The 20444-nt window shown below is 41.6% G+C and overlaps 1 protein-coding gene across 8 annotated transcripts in view; it reads right to left on the minus strand.

Annotated features, from left to right (window-relative positions):
* Window positions 1-373: 373 nt before the first annotated feature.
* The window catches only part of LOC309705719 (RNA binding protein fox-1 homolog 2-like), a 53160-nt gene continuing 33089 nt past the window's right edge, over window positions 374-20444 (minus strand). For 5 of the 8 annotated variants that reach the window (XM_082531656.1, XM_082531658.1, XM_082531657.1 and 2 more), the window contains 7 exons: window positions 12039-12126; window positions 10934-10990; window positions 10471-10618; window positions 9316-9358; window positions 5205-5308; window positions 4202-4277; window positions 374-2182 (listed from right to left, as the gene is read on the minus strand). In XM_082531656.1, coding sequence (XP_082387782.1) covers window positions 2138-2182; window positions 4202-4277; window positions 5205-5308; window positions 9316-9358; window positions 10471-10618; window positions 10934-10990; window positions 12039-12126 — 561 coding nt within the window. In that variant the 3' untranslated portion in view covers window positions 374-2137. Of the gene's footprint in view, window positions 2183-4201; window positions 4278-5204; window positions 5309-8838; window positions 8882-9315; window positions 9359-10470; window positions 10619-10933; window positions 10991-12038; window positions 12127-20444 lie in introns of those variants that run through there. The other 3 variants (XM_082531655.1, XM_082531660.1, XM_082531661.1) reach the window with 3 other exon arrangements.

A 20444-nucleotide genomic window follows, 5' to 3' on the forward strand; every position in this document is an offset into this window, starting at 1 on the left:
TCACTGACCGCCCACACATTGTTTCATTGTTCAAAAAAAAAAGGTGAACACTGCTGGGCCTCTGGACCCCTTTTGACATCGTGCCGCCCCCCACCCTCCCCTCCTAATTTACTTTTTAATTTGGCCCTTCAGGAAAATGCACTTTGAAATATCCTCTCGGTCTACCTGCCTCTCCGTGCATCCCTCATGACTCCATCTGCTCTGATTTCCCTTGTCTGCAGCAAACACCTCTGCATCTGCACTGTGTCCTCATGTGTTAGTGCAAAAAAAGAAAAAAAGAAAAGCTAATAAATGACACTTAAGACCAAATTAAACCCAGCAGTGTCATTATATTCTGCAGGCTGGATTAAAGGTGTATTCCCTGTCTTGCAGACATTGCTTTTATGACATTTCCCAGGGGTGCTGCTACGACGCTGTACAGCTTCAACCCACACATTAAAAAAAATAAAAATTACAGCTAAAGAATAAAGTAAAGGCAGAAAAACACAAAAATAAAAACAAAATACACAAGGACACACAAAAAAAGAAATGTGCTTTCCTCTGAAAATCTTTGGAACTGAAAAAAAGGCAAATAATAGCAATAACGACAACAACCACGTGAGAGTAAATGCAGATGCAACACATACAGGTCCTGCTGTGCCTTCAGGTGCACCAGGAAAGCTTTGAAAGTATTCAGAGTGAACCATCCCAGAGAGCATGATGAGGGGCCTAAGAGTTACATAATGATGTGAAAACCTAGTGAAAACACTGCATATAAATAGAAACAAAACCGATAATGAATCCCGTCTCTGTGCTTCCCTGCACTCTCTGCTCTGCCGAGTCGAGATCACACACCATTTCCCGAACGACGGCCAGGAGGGATCGGCGTCCGTTCGACTGACAGGTTATTTGTTTCCCAACGCGGGTGGTGCGGGTGCTGAAGCTAGTTCCACTCGTGTCCTGTGGATCTTTTTGATGTGATCGGCAGGAACGTCTGACGGTTTAGGAGATAGAAACGAGTCCTTTATTTCTCCTTTTGGAAGAAGCAGACTTAAGGACGAGGCCTTTAAAAAGACGGTCGTGATGTCTCCATGTTGGAGTTGTACTTGCAGTAATGACTGGAGTATGTGCAGGCGAGCATTAAGGACAAAAACTCAAAATCACTGAGCCACGTGGTGTTTTTTGTTTGTTTTTTCCGACATGATGACACGTCTGCGGCAGGCAAAACAAACGAGGTACTGCAGAAAAAAAAAGACCTTTTTTTCCTTGTCTTTTTTAAACAGTCTCTTTGTGTTTCCTTTTACATTTGGCCAGGACGTTTTAAACGTTAGAAAAAAGCCCCCCCTCCCCCCCCAAAGACATGCCATATAAGTTCGAAGTTATTAAGAGAACAAAAAAAGTGGTTTCTGTCAGAAGTTTCCTCCAGCTGAAAGTTGGATGTTCCAGCGTGGCAAAAACAAGAATAGCTCCTACATCCTCTGAATTTGATTCTTTTCTTTTTTTTCAGTATTACATGATACTAACATCAGAGGGATGTAGGGGGGAGCAGCTCTATGTCAACGTAGTGTTTAAAAACAGAAGTACCTTTTTCTAGTATCATTTAGTGAAGTCTGACACTAAAGGAAAGTGTAGAGGAATCTATACTTGGTGTTTAATGTAAGAGTGTGTGTGTGGTTAGGTCTGACAGGACAGTGGATAAACTGGAAGTCTGGATATTTTTAGGGACAAAAAAAAAAAAAAAAGATTTTGTAGTGTGCAGGATGTCATAGGAACAACAGCAGTCTGTCTCCTTCCAGGTCCTGTAGTGTTTTTTCTTAAAAAAACAAAAACAAATCTAACAAAAAAGCATCCCAAACTGTGTCCTGTTGCTCCAGCTCTTTATACAAGGGATACACTCCTGGCAGTTTTTTTGTTTTGGGGGTTTTTGTCATCGTTTCCATGTCAGTGACGGACACAAAAGTACAGGAACTGAGTTTCAGTTGATGATGTGGCAATGACTTCTCTCGCCACAAGACAAAAAAAAGGGAAAAGAAAATAATAAAAGGGGTTGTTGCTATAATCTGCCTGCAGAAAAAAATGTAGGGGAGCTCCTGCCAAGCAAAGAGCCTGAAAAAGGGTTTTGGACCAAAGTGAAATTCCTTGGATGTGATTTGTGGTTTTAGTAAGGAGCAAACCTACTGTATCCAGCCCGGTATAAACTGGCCTGAAAGACACAGAAGGGACAACAGAGTCATGAAAGTAGACATATACACATAATTTAAGAAGAAGAAAAAAGTGCTGAATGCATCTATAAAAAGCTGCTATTACACCGCTTACAAGAAACGTACTGACTGAACTAGAATTCACCCAAGACCGCAAACGCCTCCATTTATTTGTTCTTCAGAAAAATTCAGTGACATAAATGCGGCGCGACATCTTGCAAAAAGATGGACGAGAAAAAAGTCGAGTGAGGTCACGACGTAGGATTTTCAATTCATGATTAACACGGTCAAAAAAAACCACACAATGCTATCATCAAAACTACAATATTTCACTGTCAACACTTACACATTTTGATGCTCTCTTTAAAAATAAAACCCATTTATGGTCTTGATGGGGGGGCAACACATTTTATAGCTGGTTTCAAATATCAAAATATTTTATTTAAAAAATACAGCTGATGATTCTCCCAACCAATCACACTTCAGAGTCCCTGATTCTAGCTTCCTCATGGAGGCTTTTATCAAACTCACAAAGTGAAATAGCTAATAAATTGAATTGCAAAATTTTTATTAAAAAAAAAAAAAAAAAAGAGTCCACATTGACGCCACAACGTACAGATTAAATATCTAACTCCTCATTTTTTTCCCCAAGAGTTTTTCTTGTTCACTTACACAGATGTTTGTCAAATATCTCAGAATCACTGCATCGTGATAACTTCGTTATCTTATCCAAAACCCTTCAGTTGATCCAAAACACTGCAGTGACAAGAAAAGGCACATAATATTTGTCCTTCTCCTGACACACAAAGTCTTTAACAGTCAGGACCCATCTTATTTTAAAGACATCATACTATTATGGCGTTATTTTTGTGCCACTATTCTGAGCGCACGTAAAAAAAAGTTTACAGGTGCAAGTGTTGCATTTTGAGGAGAAATTTATTGTATTTCGTCCAAAACTCAGGCATCTCTGAAAACGTTTAGAGCACTTTTGCAAATATGTGATGTCTTGATAAATCGAGCAGATATTAGAAGTTTACACAGCAACATTCTCACATGAAAATATCTTTAAAGTTTATTTTGTGACCCAGAAAGAGTAATATTTCAAACTCCGCCACTTTGTGTTCCTCTGCCACTGCCTCGTTTGAGCTTTGGATGAAATGCATTCTGGGATATTGCATTTCGTCATTCCGAGCTGATTGGAGACCAGAACAGCCAATCAGATATTTTTGCATCCAAGTCTGTGATTGGCTGGTTTTTGTGGCACAAATATAACAGTGTTCAGAAAGAGTTGAACGCGCACAGGCAGAAATGTTGAGAGCGTGAGCAACACATTGCGAGCAAGCGCAAATACAAAAACTGAGCGAGAGGAGCTGCTATTGTGTGTGTGTGTGTGTGTGTGTGTGTGTGTGGATAATAGCAAACACTGAAATACATTTTTTGCACGCAGCAATGAATTTTGTTCACTCAAATTCAGCTTTTCTTCGCTCAAAATAAATTTCTCCTCAAAATGCAACACTTGCACCTGCAAACTTTTTTTTACGTGCGCTCAGAATAGTGGCACGAAAATAACGCCATATACTATCACATTTTCCCAGTACACCACATGACCTTCATGCTGCAGGCTAACTTGGTGTTTCTAGAGTTTCTAAAAGTAGAATTTGAGGCAAAGCTTCAGCTTTCAGGCCCTTCTGCTGCTGAACCAGCTCCTATTTTGGAGTTGGTAGACTCTTGTTAAGATTAGTCTTCAAACTTTCAGCCATGGTGGATCAGGTGACCCTGAACCATCAGGGTCATACTGCTATAGGCTCAGATTGCTGGCTGACTGACTTCACGCTCCCCCCACTTCCTTTAAACAGGGAGTTCTTTGTTCCAACAGTCGCCTCATCAATAGATTGTTATGAGCTGGTGCTACATAAACAAAACTGAACTAAACTGAACATAATGTGTCGCACACCCAGTTATTCCATTATTCCCTCCCTACTGTTCTACTTATGTTGTAGAGCTTGTGTCCGTTTACTCACCATGGCTCCCACGCCGTAAGCAGCAGCCGCCGGAGCTAAAGCGTGGTATGGGTCTGTAGTGTACACCCGGCCATAACTGGGAACAAAAACACAAGAGATTACTTAACAAGGTCAAAATAAGTCTGGCAACTATGAACTTTGCTGTTGTCCTGTTTTGGAGAGCTTCCTTTCTAATCTCCCTTTGAACCCTAGCAGGCGGCCTAATTTTGAAACTTAAACGCAGGTTTAAAATCCACAGAAAGAATAAATGCATCTTTTGCAGTTGCTTCAGCACAAACAGAAGTGGACGATTACTTTTTTTACGCACAAAAATAAAACTGGTTGATGAGCATCTGTAGAAGAGCCCATTTTCAGTCATATATCGAAGTTATTTCCTCATTGTGCTACAACCCAGGCAACAGCAGCATTAATCCATCACACACTTTAAAATATATTTTATTTCTATCCAGTTAAAAGCTTCGCATAGGCCAACAGCACGTCAGCTAATGCAAATCAGCGTCCTGCCATGCAATACCTGTGCGCTGCCTGACATTAACCAGCCTGCAGAATTCGATTAACTCTAATAAAATTAAATGAATGAAAAGCGGATGAGGGGAAAGTCCTGGTACAGTCAAATGATAATTCTTCATGTCAACATTTTATTCTTTCCCCTCTTTCATCTTTTCTGGCTCTCGCACATAAGGAGCCACACATTGTGCAAACATTGGCTTGAAAGTGCAAATGCTCCCCCCACTGCGTCCCAATGACAAAAACCCTCAGATACAAGATTACATACAACTCTTACTGTTATCTTATCAAACTGTTATCCAACATAAGTGAACCTTAAATCCCCAAACTCGATTAAAAGTTTTCTCTCTTACTCAAAAAATAAAAAATAAATAAAAAAGCCCCTAAAACACAATGAAGGATCAGAGCCTTTCAGAATATTAACGCTTCACCTCGGGAGCTCTACCGTACAGTTTAGCGTGTCTACGTGTATATTTGTGTCCTGCCTTGACCTCACCTGTCACTGTAGGCAGCAGCTGCAGCGGTTGCCCCGGTTACAGCCGCAGGCTGGGCGTAGCGATAAGCGGCGGCGGCGGCTGCAGCAGCAGCCGGGTAGCCTCCCTGAGAGAGACACATACAGCAGAGCTAACTCGCACGCCTCTGAGGAGGAAGATACCTGAGCTACGGTGTGTCAAGGAGGAGGGGCGGGAGAGATGCAACAAACTGACATTTGGTGCAGAAGTTACGAATACTTTCTTCTGTGTATTCAGAGCACAATTACTTTCTTATCGTCTACGATAAACATACAGTTTGTGTCAGTATATTGCATATGCATAGGGGGAAAAGGAGGAGGTGGTGGGGCGTGATGGAGGAAATGTTTTATCAGTGAGACAGGGAGAGGAAATTGGACTGTCGAAGTCGAGTTAGATTGTATTATTACCGCTACGGGAGAGGGGGAGGTAAAAAAAACAAGTAGTGGAAGATAAAATGCGCACACATCTGAGGCCGTATAGAAACCTCAGTGTCTTGGGAAGATTAAAGTAATGAACAGATACATCAAGAGGACTCCTACAGCTCTAAGGACACTAACGGATGCTAGTGTTGCATTTCCAGTGGTGATGGAGAGTATTTGCTTATGACAAAAACAATATTTGTTATTAGAAGTGTTTCTTTTGCATGGATTTAGAACAAAGACAACAGAGAGAAAGACTGAAAAAAGAAGGAAACAAAAAGGTCACACACACTGACACACCCACACAAGCCTAGACTGACACTAAAATCATCTCCTTGCACTGAGACTGCATGCATGACCCAAAATTACAATCCAGACCTCCTTAAAAAAAGAAAAACAAATAAAAAGAAACAAAACAATCCCACTGCATTTGGACCTGATCAGAATGGAGAATATCCAATCACAACAGAAACATCCCAGCATTCTCAGCGATGGCTACGAGACACGGACCAGAGGGAGGCAGGTGGGGTACAAAATGTTTATTAGTGGGAGAGAGCAAGGCTTTCTGGGTAAGTGGAGGGAAAGAAGGAGCAGTAAAACAGCACGCCGGCATGCAGCAGCTGATCAGCACATGCTTCAATAATCATCCTGGGGGTGTGCAGTTAATTCAGGAAGAGACCATGTTCTCCATTTCAGCTTGAGCCCCCTCTGGGCAGAAGGCTTTCAGGGCACAGACTAACGTTCACGGGACACTGCTGTAAAATCACAGCCTCAGATTTAGAAACAAAAAGTTTACAACACAAGGAACTTCGAGTTTATGATAATCTGATAATAATAATAATATGGTAGCATCCAATTGGAAATATAGTTTGTGTTTTAGTTTTTGGAAAACGCAGTACAGTCAAAGGTTTAGATATACTTGCAAAAGACATCTATGGTATATTAAAGCAGTACTGGGGCAATTATTTCTGCAGCCAAGTTTAAATAAACCTGATTATGTGAAAGCATATATTAAAACAACATTTCTGAAACAAAGTAGCACTAGAGTATCTGCATTCACCGCCTTATGGAAAAGGTGCAAAATACAATGATTTGTAAATCATTTACGGCTTATTTTCGATACAAAACATGAAATACTGAAACTGGGGAATGTTGCACCATGCTGCATCACCTTGTCCTGTAAAAAAAAAAAAATGTTTTGTGTCTGGACTGCAGGGAGGTCAGTTTAGCACCAGAGGGGTGTACTATGAACCATAATTAGTGGCTTAGTGGGCCACGTCGAGCTCCGAGTATGCTTTAAACTACATTTTGCACCATATACTGAGTAATTACTCGACAGATGCTGTACTTACTAAACCACTAATCTACCTCGTTAGCTGTGAGATATTCCTTTAGTTGGTTTTCTAGCGTTACACAATTTTTCCAATCACTTGTTGTACCTGCTCCAAAACAAAACAGAAAAGTTTCTTGCCTAAAATTCAAAACTACAAACTTTTCAAACTACATCTCTCGGTTTCCTTTTAAATCATTTACAAATCATTGCACTCTTTTATTTGCATTTTAGGTCAAACTTTCTTAAAAAAACGAGTGATGCCAGGTCAAAAAACAGAAGCACAGGACAACCAGATGTCTGCTTGGTGGTGATGTGGAGGGGGAAATCTCAGCAAACCACTTCCTGCTGAGTTATGATCTGAATCACTAGATTCAGCATGATTTTCACTGAGTAAATTAGAGGCCTCAGTAGATTAAAATAAACAATAAATAAAAAGGGACATTGCTACCATATGAGCATGCTCAGTGCACGCCTCAGCCCTTGCCTCTGGTTTCAAAATAGCACGAGTCAGTCTCATGAGGTTAACCTGTACTGTACAGTCATGTGAAAAGCAGCGTTGTTTACTGGACTCTATGCAGTGCTGTGAAATGTTCAGTGTTATGCTTCCATTAAAGCCTGGATTATAAGCCGCTGGCCGAGAAGTTATACCTGTTATGCTTCTGGGCGCACATGTAGTTGGTGTGTTGCGATGTAAATTATCCATGGATGAGTCTGCACAGGCCCTCATGCCAATCATGTGATGATATTCAAAGTTTGGGTCTATGCATTTGTGAAATAGTGTTACATCCCAGTTAGATTGCTTTGTATTTGTGTGTGGATTGAAACGTGCTTGTGAGTCCTCAACAGTTAAACACAAATCACTCATTTGTGCACGTTTGTAAACCTTTTGAGGCAACTTTGTCTCCATATAGATTTTTGGCCATAATCCACAGCACCACGTTTTGTGAATTGGGTTTCTTTGCACCGTGGAGTCACAGAGTCACTCATCACAGGAAAAGGAGCAAATCAGCAGAATGGCTGAAAAAAAGAAGTATGAGCAAAACGCCTGCAAATCTAGACGAATAAAAGCAACGTTGTGAAGAAAAACAGGCCAAAATTCCTCCACGACGATGTGAGAGCCTGATCTCAGTAAACAGCTAAGGGCAAACAGAAAATGATCCAGTTATTGCTAAAGTTGGCGGTTTTCTTCACAGGACTGCACCGAGTGAAAACTTCTCTTTTCTACATGACTGTAGGCCACTAATACTTACTAAAAATACAGTCAGCTTTTGTAGCTTATTTTTGACCAGTCTGAGTTGTCCTTGTATCTACTGAGGGATCTAAAAAAGAACATTAAAAAAAACCCTCACTTGTTTTTCAAGTGACATAAAAAGTCGATTTCCTGCCGTCTCAAATAAAGAGCAGCTGTAGAAATAATTAAGGAGCCCAAACTGCAGTGATATAAGTGTGTCTGACAAGTGAATGCAAACATTTGACCAGAACTTTTACAACTGTATGCATACTGCCATCTTTTCCAACACGAGAACAAAATAAGAGCAGGTGTCATTTTCCACCAAAACTAGCCAACCAGACAAAAGAGACCAGGTTCTCTTTTGAGCAGGAAGAAAAGCACTCCATACAATTTAGTACTTTTAGTTAAAAAACAAAACAAAAACAAAGCTCTTTCCCACAACTGGAAAAGCAAGAACAAAAAAGAAAAATCAGTGAGTTAGTAAAAGAATAAAGCAAAATTCAAAGCAGCGGTAATTTTTAAAACAACTAAAAGACAACATGTTCCAGATCAGATCAGAAGATGATTCATAAGATCAGAGGAGGTAGTACAGTAAAACAATGCACACTCAGGGTTTGGTGTTGAGTTGACCCTACCTGAGGCAATCTGGGACTAAGGACTGAGTCCTGAAACACTAGTCTATAGAGAGAACAGAAACAACCGTTGTCAACCTGGATGCACACACGCACGCACACACTCATTCACTGACGCACGCTGCCGCATCCGCCTACAGAGCAGCCTTTGTAGTGGTGTTGTGGATCCCATCACACGATGTCATTTATTCGGTTTTATTTCATTTTTAAATGAACACAGCTGGTGCTCAGTTGTGTGATAACCAGCACGTTTGTCGACGAAAAACAACGCTCATGCACAAAAGACAAAGGACCTTGTGCAGGTATGTGGCATGTCGTGCTTCTAAAGAGTTCTCACCATTCACCATTATGGAGGCAGCTCTGTGCAGCGCATGACCGGACACACATGCAGAATCACCCCAAGAAGAAAAAAAAAGAGCAGGAGAAAGCCGTGAGGGGAGGGACAGAGATGGTGTGTCGGTTGGAGGTGAATTTACTTACATATAAGTCTGCGGCTCCGTAAAACCCATCCTGATACACCACGCTGAGAGGAGGAGGAGAACATGGGAGGGGGAGAGAGAGAGAGAGGGGGACAGAGCGGAAGAAGAGCAGGAAGTGGAGGGTGCAGTGCGAACAGAGTGGTGCACGGTCCCAGAAACCCAGGGTGGATGGAGGTCACAACACAGCAAAATAGAGAAAAAGATGGATCAGGTAGAGAGAGGGAGAAAAAGGAAGGAAGAGGGAGAGAGAGAGAGAGAAAAGTAGTTATTTCACACCCATGCAGCATGCAGAGGAAATACAAGTTCCATTTAAGCTCCACAACTGCATCTCAAAAACATTAAACAATACACTCGTGGGGCTAATACATAAAGGTTATTGAACTGAAATGAGACCATAAACGGCTATTGCTCCCCAGCGAGTAGAAAATCTGGCCAATAAAGGCCATTTTGAATAAATCGTTTTATGAGGAACGATGTCTGGGAGGTGTAGTTTTCAGTGGAGCACGTATGGAGAAGGTATTTCCTGCATCCCTCACCCACCCCACGCACAATTTCATCTCGTTTCGCTTTATTTAAATGTCATGTACAGACAAGCCACCGGTCAATTTGGCTTTGAACTGAATACGATCGCAGTCGCAACCCCCATTAGCCAATCATCGCAGCACAGCAACAACATGCACAGTGCACACACACTGAGGGAACAAAAAACGCAAAAACAAATCATGGTAAACGTGAATAATCTAAAGCAAATCTGTGCGCAAGGTGACTGCTGCTGTATAATGTCTGCATGTGGTCCGTGTGTGTTTATGCAAATCTGCTGACAGTAGGATCTATGTGTTTATTCAAATGAGGCTTCAATGGTGCAATCCCATCAGTGTGTCACACTCCACTGAATAGCTTGTAAACGGACTGACAATGTGCCAGTTGGACTGCTGAAGAGAGTGAAGTGTGAATAATGTTTGAGCATGAGGAGTGAATGAGCACAGCTGTGTTAAGCAGAGACCTGGTCAAACAGAATTTGGAAAATGACTCATGAGGTGATGCTCGGCGGATTTACCGAAGCACTAAACAAAACAGATCCTGATTTTTTTTTCTATATCCAGAATGAGCTTCAACAGCAACAGCTCTTGTTTATAAAGAGGCAGGTTATCCTCACCCAGGATAGGCAGGGATGGCAGGCTGCGGCACAGCGGCCCGCACAGCACTGTAGACGGGCCGGCCTCGGCCCCGGAGGTGGGCACCGCGAAATGCCGCTGCCGCTGTTGTGGCTGCTGCTGCTGCTGTAGGGTAGGGAAACCCTGGAACTGTAGGCGAGGAAGCAGATAAAGAGGACAGGAGAGGATTAAAGGAGGAAAGATGACAACCCAGGTAGGAAATGGGATGACAGTATATAAAACAAAGTGACACTCGGAATAAATTGAAAGAAAGGCAGAGGAACATTCCAACTATAACACAGAGGACTGTATCAATAAAACTGTCAGTGAGGAAGAATGCTGGGTGAGCAGTGCATTAATACAGATTAACAATCACAGTGTGACTAAAATGTAAAGTGGGGCTGTCACTCTACAGCCAGACAGACCATTTTTAGTGTGGCTTGAAGAGACAGAGATGGGCCTTACCTGCGTAGATCTCTGGTCCATACATAGCTCCCACCACAGGACTCAACTTCCACCCTGCTAATAGTCACACAGAGAAGGGAAAGAGCAAATGATAAACAGGAGCCGTCTTTAAAGTGTTAATGCCTGTCGCATGCATAGTGCTACCCCTCAGCGACCTTGTAGAAGCACTTACGGTATGATAACAGTACCCCATCTGTTTTTACAGCAAAAATGGTTTATCCAGTATATTACATATGGTGTACTGTGGATATGTTCTGATATTCCCTTTTACTGCTGTCATCAGTTGCTTGCTATAAAGATCAGTTGCTGGTAAATCTACGAGAAGAAGCTGCTATTCAAACCTCCTGTTTGCAACGGCAACCAATCAAAACATAAAGAATACAATTCTTGTGTTATTCGTTTTTTTGGATGAACTGACCGACTGCACCAGGACCGATTATAAAATACATTTTGATTATTAAAGTTTCTTTTGTGAACTGTGAATGACGCAGAGCTCCGAGTGTTTTCACACCTGCAGTTTGTTTAGTTTGATCTGAATCAGTTAATGAGTTTGTAGCTTTTCCCTTTAGTTTGTTTTCTTTTACAAAAAAATGCATCACTACAAACCACGTTCAGTCAGATTATCAGGTGTGTCTGAGGCAGGAGAAACAAAAGTAAACGTGGGGAATATGGATTCATTTTACAGCTTGTTGCTAGCTCGCAATGACCGTTTGTACACTCTGTGCATTTATGGTAGCTGCTGCATCCCAGAATGCAAAGCATACCTCGCTATCACTCAAACTTGCAGGTTGCTGGTTCAGCTCGCTTTCACACTGTAAACAAACCATACAGACCACCACCTCTGATGCGTCTCGGTGCAGTTGTTTTGGTCTATACCCGAGTGCCAATTTGTTCGCATCTGCTCAAACGACCCCGCAACAAGTAAGAAAACTGTGCCAGAGTCCGATTCAAATGGACTAAAAACCAGAATAAGAATAAGAACGCAGAGCTGGAAATGAACTTAATGGACTGCGAAGCTATAAACTATTCTCCGCATGTACCTATGATGTTTGTATTTTTAGACAGGCTTGGGTTCATTGTTTGTGCACATCACAGTGTGTGTTACCATAGGGTAGTGTGCTGAGAGCTTCTCCATTAGGATAAGGGCTGACCATCTTCTTGTTAGTCATCACTCTGGCGGTGGCGTTATTCACCTGGGGGATGGAGGAGCCAACAGTCAGAGGCACAGACACAACAGCTCAGCAGAGGAAAAGTAGCACATAGTCTGAAATGTAAATCTCAAGGCCAGGGCTGATATGCGTGGTGTTTTGTACAGTAGATTGAAAAAACCTGCTGCTGTGTTGAGTTATTATAATAGTCTCTGCTCATCGTGTGGCTGACTTTGTTATTAAAAAGGAAATAGCGGTGTCATTTGGGATTATGGTTAAGCAATTTAGTTGTGCCAACATTGTAGCTTATCTTCTTCCCCCAATCAGCCTTTCCTAGTCTGCCACATTTCTTTATTATAATAATTATCATCAAAATGCACCCTTGAAGGTCAAACAATATTTTCTTCTGCTGGCACCACATGTTAAATATTGTGCACATTATAGAGAAATCTGCCTCTGCAGAATAATGAAACACAACATCACAGGCTGGAAAATAAAAGTGAGTGCTGCTGCATTTCATCAGCGACGAGGCTGCTGACTCTTGTTTATGTAGCACGTGTATGTCTGTGTGTATAACTGGATGGAGATTGTTAGGGGACTTTTTAGTCATCATGCAATAAAAAGCAGGTTGCCCAGTAGAGATTTAGTGATTCGCTATGAACAGATACAAGGAGTGCCACTGGTGACACTGGTTGTATTGTTGATGTGCGCATAAACAGGGGTGGGGATACAGCAAAGGAAACTGAGCTGTACTTATTTTTTGGCAAGTACTGTGGCTTTTTCTTCTTCTTCTTCTTTTTTTTAAAGGGGCGTGCGTGTTCTGTGCATGCTCGCTGACATTTCAGACTAATGCTCCGGCCTTTCAATCCAAGACGGCTGATAATCTCCTCTCTGAGCTTCAAAGGCTTCTACTCCGGTCCCTTGATCTATCCTCATCTTCCTTTGATGGGCTTTAAGAGAAGGAGATTGTAGCTCCCTGTAATAACCCATACTGTCCAAGTGTGCTGTTGAAGTTGCACATTTGACTGTGTGGCAAGCTAAAGATTAATGACCTTTTGCCCAGCGAAGAGCCTCTGCTTGTGTGTGTGAGAAAGAGAGAGAGCGAGAGAGCTTGAGGAATGAGAGTGCTTGTGTGCGCATGCACGCTTCACTCCAATTTATAAGACCATTAAGGCTGCCTTTCGCATCGCCCCTCTCGGTGAGTCATGTTCTTTATCTGCAGAGCTTCATTCAAATGGAAATGAGGTTTACCTCATTTTTCCCTCATTGCAAATGACAAGGTCAGTGGCAAATGATTCAATTAGCCAGGCCCGGCTACCTCTCTCACACAACTGTGTGCTGGTGTCTGAGTGGAAACATTCTGAAATCTCAGTTTAGTCAATGAATCAAATTTATGCAAACGTTTGTGTTACAAGAGGGAAAATTTCCCAGAGGCTTTAAGCCTGAAGGTAACACTACACTTAAGGCCATTATATAGCGAGCGCACTGCAAAAAAAAGCGACACAAAACTTTTTACTATATGTATATTCAGTATCAGTGTGCTTTTTGACCTACAGTGCACTTTTTGCCAAATACAGTGATCTGATTTGTCACTGTTAGAAAAATGCTTCAAATTCATCCAGTGAAATCACGCGGTCGGTGTGAACGTTTCAATTATGAATAGACGAGTCTAAAAGATATCTAGCACAATATATTTGGATGGATATGCTGTGTGCAAAGGCCTTTACCCTGTAGCAACGGAACATTTAAGCTACTCTAATAATCTATTTGTTTACTGAGGTTTTGCAAGAAATGTGACCTCTAACCATGTGACGTTAACTTGTCTGCCATTTTGGACATGTGACAATCACGTTGGCAGTGTAGGATCAGGCCAATAAGGCCTAGAGTTAGATCCACAACCGTCTCACAGCCAAACTCACGGGAGACAAATGAGCATTTCCCAGTTCAAAAAGTTTTGAACACCTTTTGAAACGTGTTTGTTGCTGCATGAAGGCAAAAACTTTGCCATTTCCGATTAGCACTTTTTCAAGTTTAACTACCACGTAGCTGGTGGTTAGCCAGCATTTGCAGACAACCATGAAAACCCGCCGAGAAATGCATCAATCTCTTAGCAACCAAAGCAATCACAGGGTGTTTGCATCTGAAACATAAAGGAAGCACAGCCAAATCAGTCGGGGAATACAAATACTGGTTGTATCACATCCAATAGGGCAGACAAATCTTCGTTTTTCCATTATGTGCATGACATTGCATGAGAAATCTAAATATATAGCTATTTTGTGTGTGTGTTTGTGTGGTTTGTGTCATGCGCAATTAATGAAACTGGGTAAACGATCGGCAGAAACACATGCAAATCAGCAGAGACCAATACGGAAGGCAAATCTTAAGTGTTAATGATTAATCAAACATTCATCCTTTCTCAGCCCACTTTTGCCCTCCCAGTCGGACCCGGACAGTAAAACCAGACAAAAACAAAGTCACATTTCCATATGAAACCAAACTTGTGGGGTTTACGTACCTAAAAAGAAAATAGTTTTAAAAATAAAATTCAAAAGAGAGGGGGAGAAAGAGTGGGGTAAAAAACATTTGTTCGACAAAATTAATAATCATATAACACAGAAATTACACGCAGCCAAATACGGGCGCATCACATGACCAAGAGTGAGTAACAAACTAAAAAAAGAAAAGAATGAACAAAATTAAAAAAATAAAAAAAAAACATTTTAAAAAAGGAAAATTTCAGCCAATCAGCAAGCGTCGGATGCAGCATAGAGACCAATCAAAACAATCGCAGCACTCCCACACCAAACACGTACGAGACAAGGATGGAGGTTAAGAGTACGGGATGCAAAAGTGAGGAGTAAAGAGACAGAGCCAGTCCATGTACGAAATAAACAGGAGAACGAAAAGATGGAGTGAAGAAAAACGAGAACAAGGGAGAAATTTTTACATGAGCAACACACACACAGAAAAAAAACAAACTAAAAACAATTACTCTTTAAAATAAAACATATATATATACCAAGGTGCATCATTCAAAAAAAGCAATCAGTTTTGGTGACCATTCTCCTGAAAAATCTCACTGTATGTGGTGGGTTGAGAAACAGAGCACCAAAGGATGGAGGGAGGAGAGAGAGAGAGAGAGTGAGAGAGAGAAGGAGAGAGAGTGAGAGAGAGAAGGAGAGAGAGTGAGAGAGAGGAGGAGAGAGAGTGAGAGAGAGGAGGAGAGAGAGTGAGAGAGAGGAGGAGAGAGAGTGAGAGAGAGGAGGAGAGAGAGAGAGCAATCCTCATTCCCAAAAAAGGAGAGAAATAAAATAAACACGAGACACTATGCCAGGCATTAAAACTGTGTGTCACAAACTGAAAGACCAGTACACTATGACTACTACTACAACTACTAACACACAGACAGTCCACTACAAGAAAACCAAACCAAAGGAACAAAAAAGAAAAGTAAAAGAAAAGGCAGCATAATAGAGACCCAAAAAACAGCAAGGTAAACCCCATATCGGTTTAGAGATGCATATGGTTACACAAAACTCGCTGATTCAGTAAGTGATAACAAGCTGGGGGCTGCATCAGCTTTTCATTCACTCAAACTTGTTGTTGTTAGTTTATTGAAGGCAGTCACTTTAAAATGAGTTGTACCAAATAAACTACTTCTTATTTAGGTTTCATTTAAAATCTAAATAGAATAAAACACTACATTCACAGCTAAACACTCCCAGGCATTGCTGTTGAGTAACAGAACCAACCAAAAGAGTGAAACCAAGTGCATCTTTCCAGTGGCCAGCAGGGGGCGATGCCTCCAGTCAGAATTTAATATGAGGAAATTAAGCTTACTTAATTATTAAGAAATAATTCACTTATGGCCCTATTTGGCCTTAATGGAAAATCTAACCAGCACTTAATGTATTTAGGCATAGTCACGGTTACCTGCTGGTTCAAACTGAGCATCACAATGAGGTAGAAATGTGATATAAGTGTCTTCAAATGTGACATGCTTGTTAGTGCCAGGCAGGCTGAGGAATTCACAAAAACTGCTGATCTACTGGGATTTTAAAACCCAAGCATCTCTAGGGTTTATACAGAATGGTGTGGAATGTCCTCAGTTTTTCAGTCTGTTCCAGTTGCTGCTGTGGCATCATCTGATATATAGTTTAACTGCAAAAACCCCTTCCAGCTACCTCGTGTGTGAAGTGTTCACAAGAAAAACAACATACTGCAAACTTTCAAAGGTATATCACAAACATCTGTGAAGTTCCTATTGAAAAAGGCTAACAGGTCTTAATTGGATAGTAACAAGTTTTAATGGTGCAACCCATTTTATTCAACTGCTGGACTGGAAATAAGAAACTTTCCAGCCAAACTTGTATGAAAAACTGGTGCAACTGTGTCTGGATGGTTCCTAATGGTTTTACTTGTACATCAATTGAAGAAAACATCCCAATATATATATATGTTTATTGTTCCAATTGTTTTTTTAACGTCAAGGCAAAGCCAGTGTGCTAGCCTCGGTATGTACATTTGTGAAATCTTTGCCTTGGCAGTAAACACAGAAAGGGCTCTCCTGGCATAGCGACTGTCTGCAGTATGATATGCCAAGATCCTGCCTCGCCACATGTTCAGCATTAGGCCTCGGCCTGTGTGAGCGGCAAATCATTTTTCAAAACACTGCGTCCAATTTGCAAATATCTGATAAATGTGCTCTCCCCGAAAAGCAGACAGACCGGTGAAATTTAAAAAAAGAAATTAAAGAAAAAGAAACAAAAACTTGAAAACCAGGGTAGCCTTAAATTGCCCTGCAAGTTCTGCATTCAGTCAAAGCGATCGTAGGCAGCACAGGGAGCAAAGCTTTGTTTCATTTCTGCTGATTTCTTTTTTATTAATCAAGAAATGGATGCTATATGCATTGAGTCCAATGGAGAATTAATAAGATGGGATTGTAGATAGCCGTGTCATTGCAATAAAAGAGGAGGGTGATTACATTCGGTCATTCCCAGTGAGGTGTTAATGACGTGGTGGAGGAGGGAGCGAGGGGGTGGGGGGCGGCCATGTGGAGGAAATATTACTGCTAAAAAAGATCAGGTCTGTTGGAAGATGCTGTGTCAGTCTGTTTGTGTGAGTGTGTGTGTTTGTGATATTGCAGTGTGCACTGAAAAATGACACAATACCAATAAGGCCTCACACTGCATGGGCCTATCGCATTAAAAGCATCGGTATAGAGAAATGTAAAGATTAATAGTGTTAATGTAACAATAGATAAATACCCATTTGAAGGGTGGGTGGGAAAGGGGATCAATTTTAGTGATAGATGTTTGTACACAACTTACCGTTACCGTAGAAACAGCGAGTGGTTACCGTGGAGACTGACAACAACACACAGAAGTCGTCAGGGAAACAGAAAAAATATAATAAATAAAGGAACAAATAATCCCAGGAACAAAAGAAACCTAAATGCCCCTCCCCGCCCTCCCCACCAACCACCACCTGTTTTTGCCCCAAACCTGATAGCAGCATAGTTAGAGCTCAGAGCAGAGTACGAGAGAAAGAGGAAGGGAAAGGAGAGAGGATGCTAGCTCTCGATGCTCTCACCATTGTAACAACAAACACGTGGCAGCAAGGTGTTCGGCGCTCTAGAGAACATGGTCCAGAAGAATGGAGGTAACTGGGGAGGGGGACCTTAGCCACAAAATAACTAAGGAGCAAATGGAACACCTCCAAGGAAAAGAAAAGAAGACACCAAATAACACCACCCTCCATCGTTAGAGCAGAATAGCAAAAGTCAGTTTATTGCTGCCTGGGTCTATTTCCAGTCAAAAGGGCAAGCAGGGACATTTTTGGATAGAAATGGACTGATTCTTGTGTAGCAAAGTTACGCCACAGAAGGAAGAAATGTGTGTTTGGACACTGAGTGACTATAATTTCCACTTTTATCCAGTCACCACAAAAGAGCACACTGAAGGCCAGTCAAACAAGAAAAACTAGATGGATGATAAAATAAAATAAAATAAGGAAAAAAAAACAAAGAAAACCGACCAAACATCTTTTCGTCTATTCCAAACTAATCAATACGAAATGACAGAAAGACAAACGTGACTGGCGAAAAGAGAATGAAGGGATATTGAAGAGAAAGAACAGAGCAGACACACAGCGACAGATCAAGGGTTGAAAAGGGCAAAGTGCAAACTCTCTTTCCCCGTTTCTTTCAACCGCTTTCTTCGTAAACACACACGGACACGCTCACATTTCATTCATTAATCTTGGCCGCGGTGACTCATGCAGTAACAGAAAGCTCAAATAACAGATCAAATACTGTGTGTGTGTGTGTGTGTGTGTGTGTGTGTGTGTGTGTGTGTGTGTGTGTGTGTGTGTGTGTGTGTGTGTGTGTGTGTGTGTGTGTGTGTGTGCGTGCGTGCGTGCACGTGCAGGGTGGGGGGCCGTGGTCATCTATGACAGGTGAGCCTTCGAATCAGACCGTGGCTGATCCTGTGACTCGCATTCGAGTTCATTCAAATGAAATTCTCACGGGGAAACGACTGATTGAAGGCCCAACTGTGTCTGTTAGAGGAGCGTGTGGCAGCAGCACCGTTTGGTGAGAATATGCGTTGTCAGGCATGCAGAAACACAGACACAACTGCTTCTCCTCCCTTTTCACCCGCACACATCCATGCAGCGATGACGACACTCCTCGGGCTCGCTTGCACCCCCGACTCGAGTCCCTACTTTGCATGCAAAGCTGCACCGTTCGTGGCACAGAGAGACACACACACGTGTCAGCCATTCTGTGCTCTTGTGTTATATCTGACTAAAACTCTGCGCCGCGGAGGAGCCTTCACTTCCCATAACACTCCAGCAACACAGATCGATCGCAAACGCACAATTCTAGAGCGAGGGTTAGTGAATGGGAGTTTGCAGGGTCCAACATGGTCTCTGTCTCAATACCATTTCTTCTATGGATGTGTGAAGACCTGTAAAATATGATACTTGCAACAACTTAATTTTGAGTGTGCGATCAAAGTGTGCTTCGATCATGATTATTAGGATTAATCAAAAAGTTAATAGCCTAGCATCATACATCTTCACCTTCAGACGGTCCCGTATAAATAAACAAAGAAGGAAACATTAAAACTGAGCTCCCTGAACAAATGAAAATTGCTCTGTGTGACCAGCAGCTGTTGTTCACACAGAGCAGAATCCAATCATCAGCCAGAAGCACAGTTACGACAGCTGCATTGTTTCAAAATGTGCGAGGCGCACACCAGATGTGTACACCAGCCTAAAAATAAAGTGGACCCATTATGTTCATTCCAAGCTCTACCATATTTATTTTATTCCAGCCCTATCTTTATTCATCCTATCCCTGTAAGCTGACTTTCATCTGATTGGCTGCCCCTCCCAAACAGCAGTGGTCTGCTTGAGATGACCATATAAGGATATAAGCTCCTGGCTGACAACATACAGATCAAAGACAATTAAAAAACAAACAAATATCTGAACAGTAAGCATTGAGAGGACTTGTATGCGCAGGGATGACACTAAACCTTATTATCTGAAATTTTAGCTATGTTTAACATAAGCATCCACCTTTAGAGACAGAAAATAAGAAAAAGGCTCCCTTTAATTTTTCTGTAACTGGAACTGAGACTATGATTGGACCCGAATCAACTCCGCTTACAGCCACTAACTACAAGTAGAATAAATCTGTGATAGCACGTACAACATGTGACTAAAATGTAGATAAAACAACACGTTAATGACAGCCAAAATGGTACAGTCAGACAGATGCTTGGAGTGTGGGCTGCTTTATGTCAGGGCATACACACAATCAGAAAGACAGCCATGGATAGATGAAGATGCGCATGTTTGAAAGTGTGTACAAGATCCACATTGTCACAACTATATATAGGCCTATAGCACTCAATGGTCTATATATAGAGTAAATGGTGATGAGATGGGAAGAAGCAGGTATAGACAAAGAGAACTGTAGTTGGGCCACTTACATGGATACATTGGAAGCATACAGGAAACTGACTTCTTCAAAGCGCAGAGTTTTATTCCAGACAAAGAGAAGTACAGTGTAACTTTAAGTACAACAACTCTGTTTCTACTCTCTTTCATTTAATCCACATACATGCACACTATGGGGAGCTAGTAGGAAAACAAAAAGGAAATAAAATAAGACTACCCAATTCCACTTGCATGCACCAAGAATAAAAACAAGCCAGCACTCGAGTACAGTACAGCATTCCTTTATCAATCATTGAGTCAAAATCAGTCTAGGAGTTCAGCTATCAAGCCTTTTTCCCCCAGTAAGTGAAACAAGCTATAAGCACTCAGGTGTAACTCAGTTCATGCCAACC

Source organism: Aulonocara stuartgranti, assembly GCF_965226115.1.
Source record: "Aulonocara stuartgranti genome assembly, chromosome: 4".
Taxonomy (NCBI): Eukaryota; Metazoa; Chordata; class Actinopteri; order Cichliformes; family Cichlidae; genus Aulonocara; species Aulonocara stuartgranti.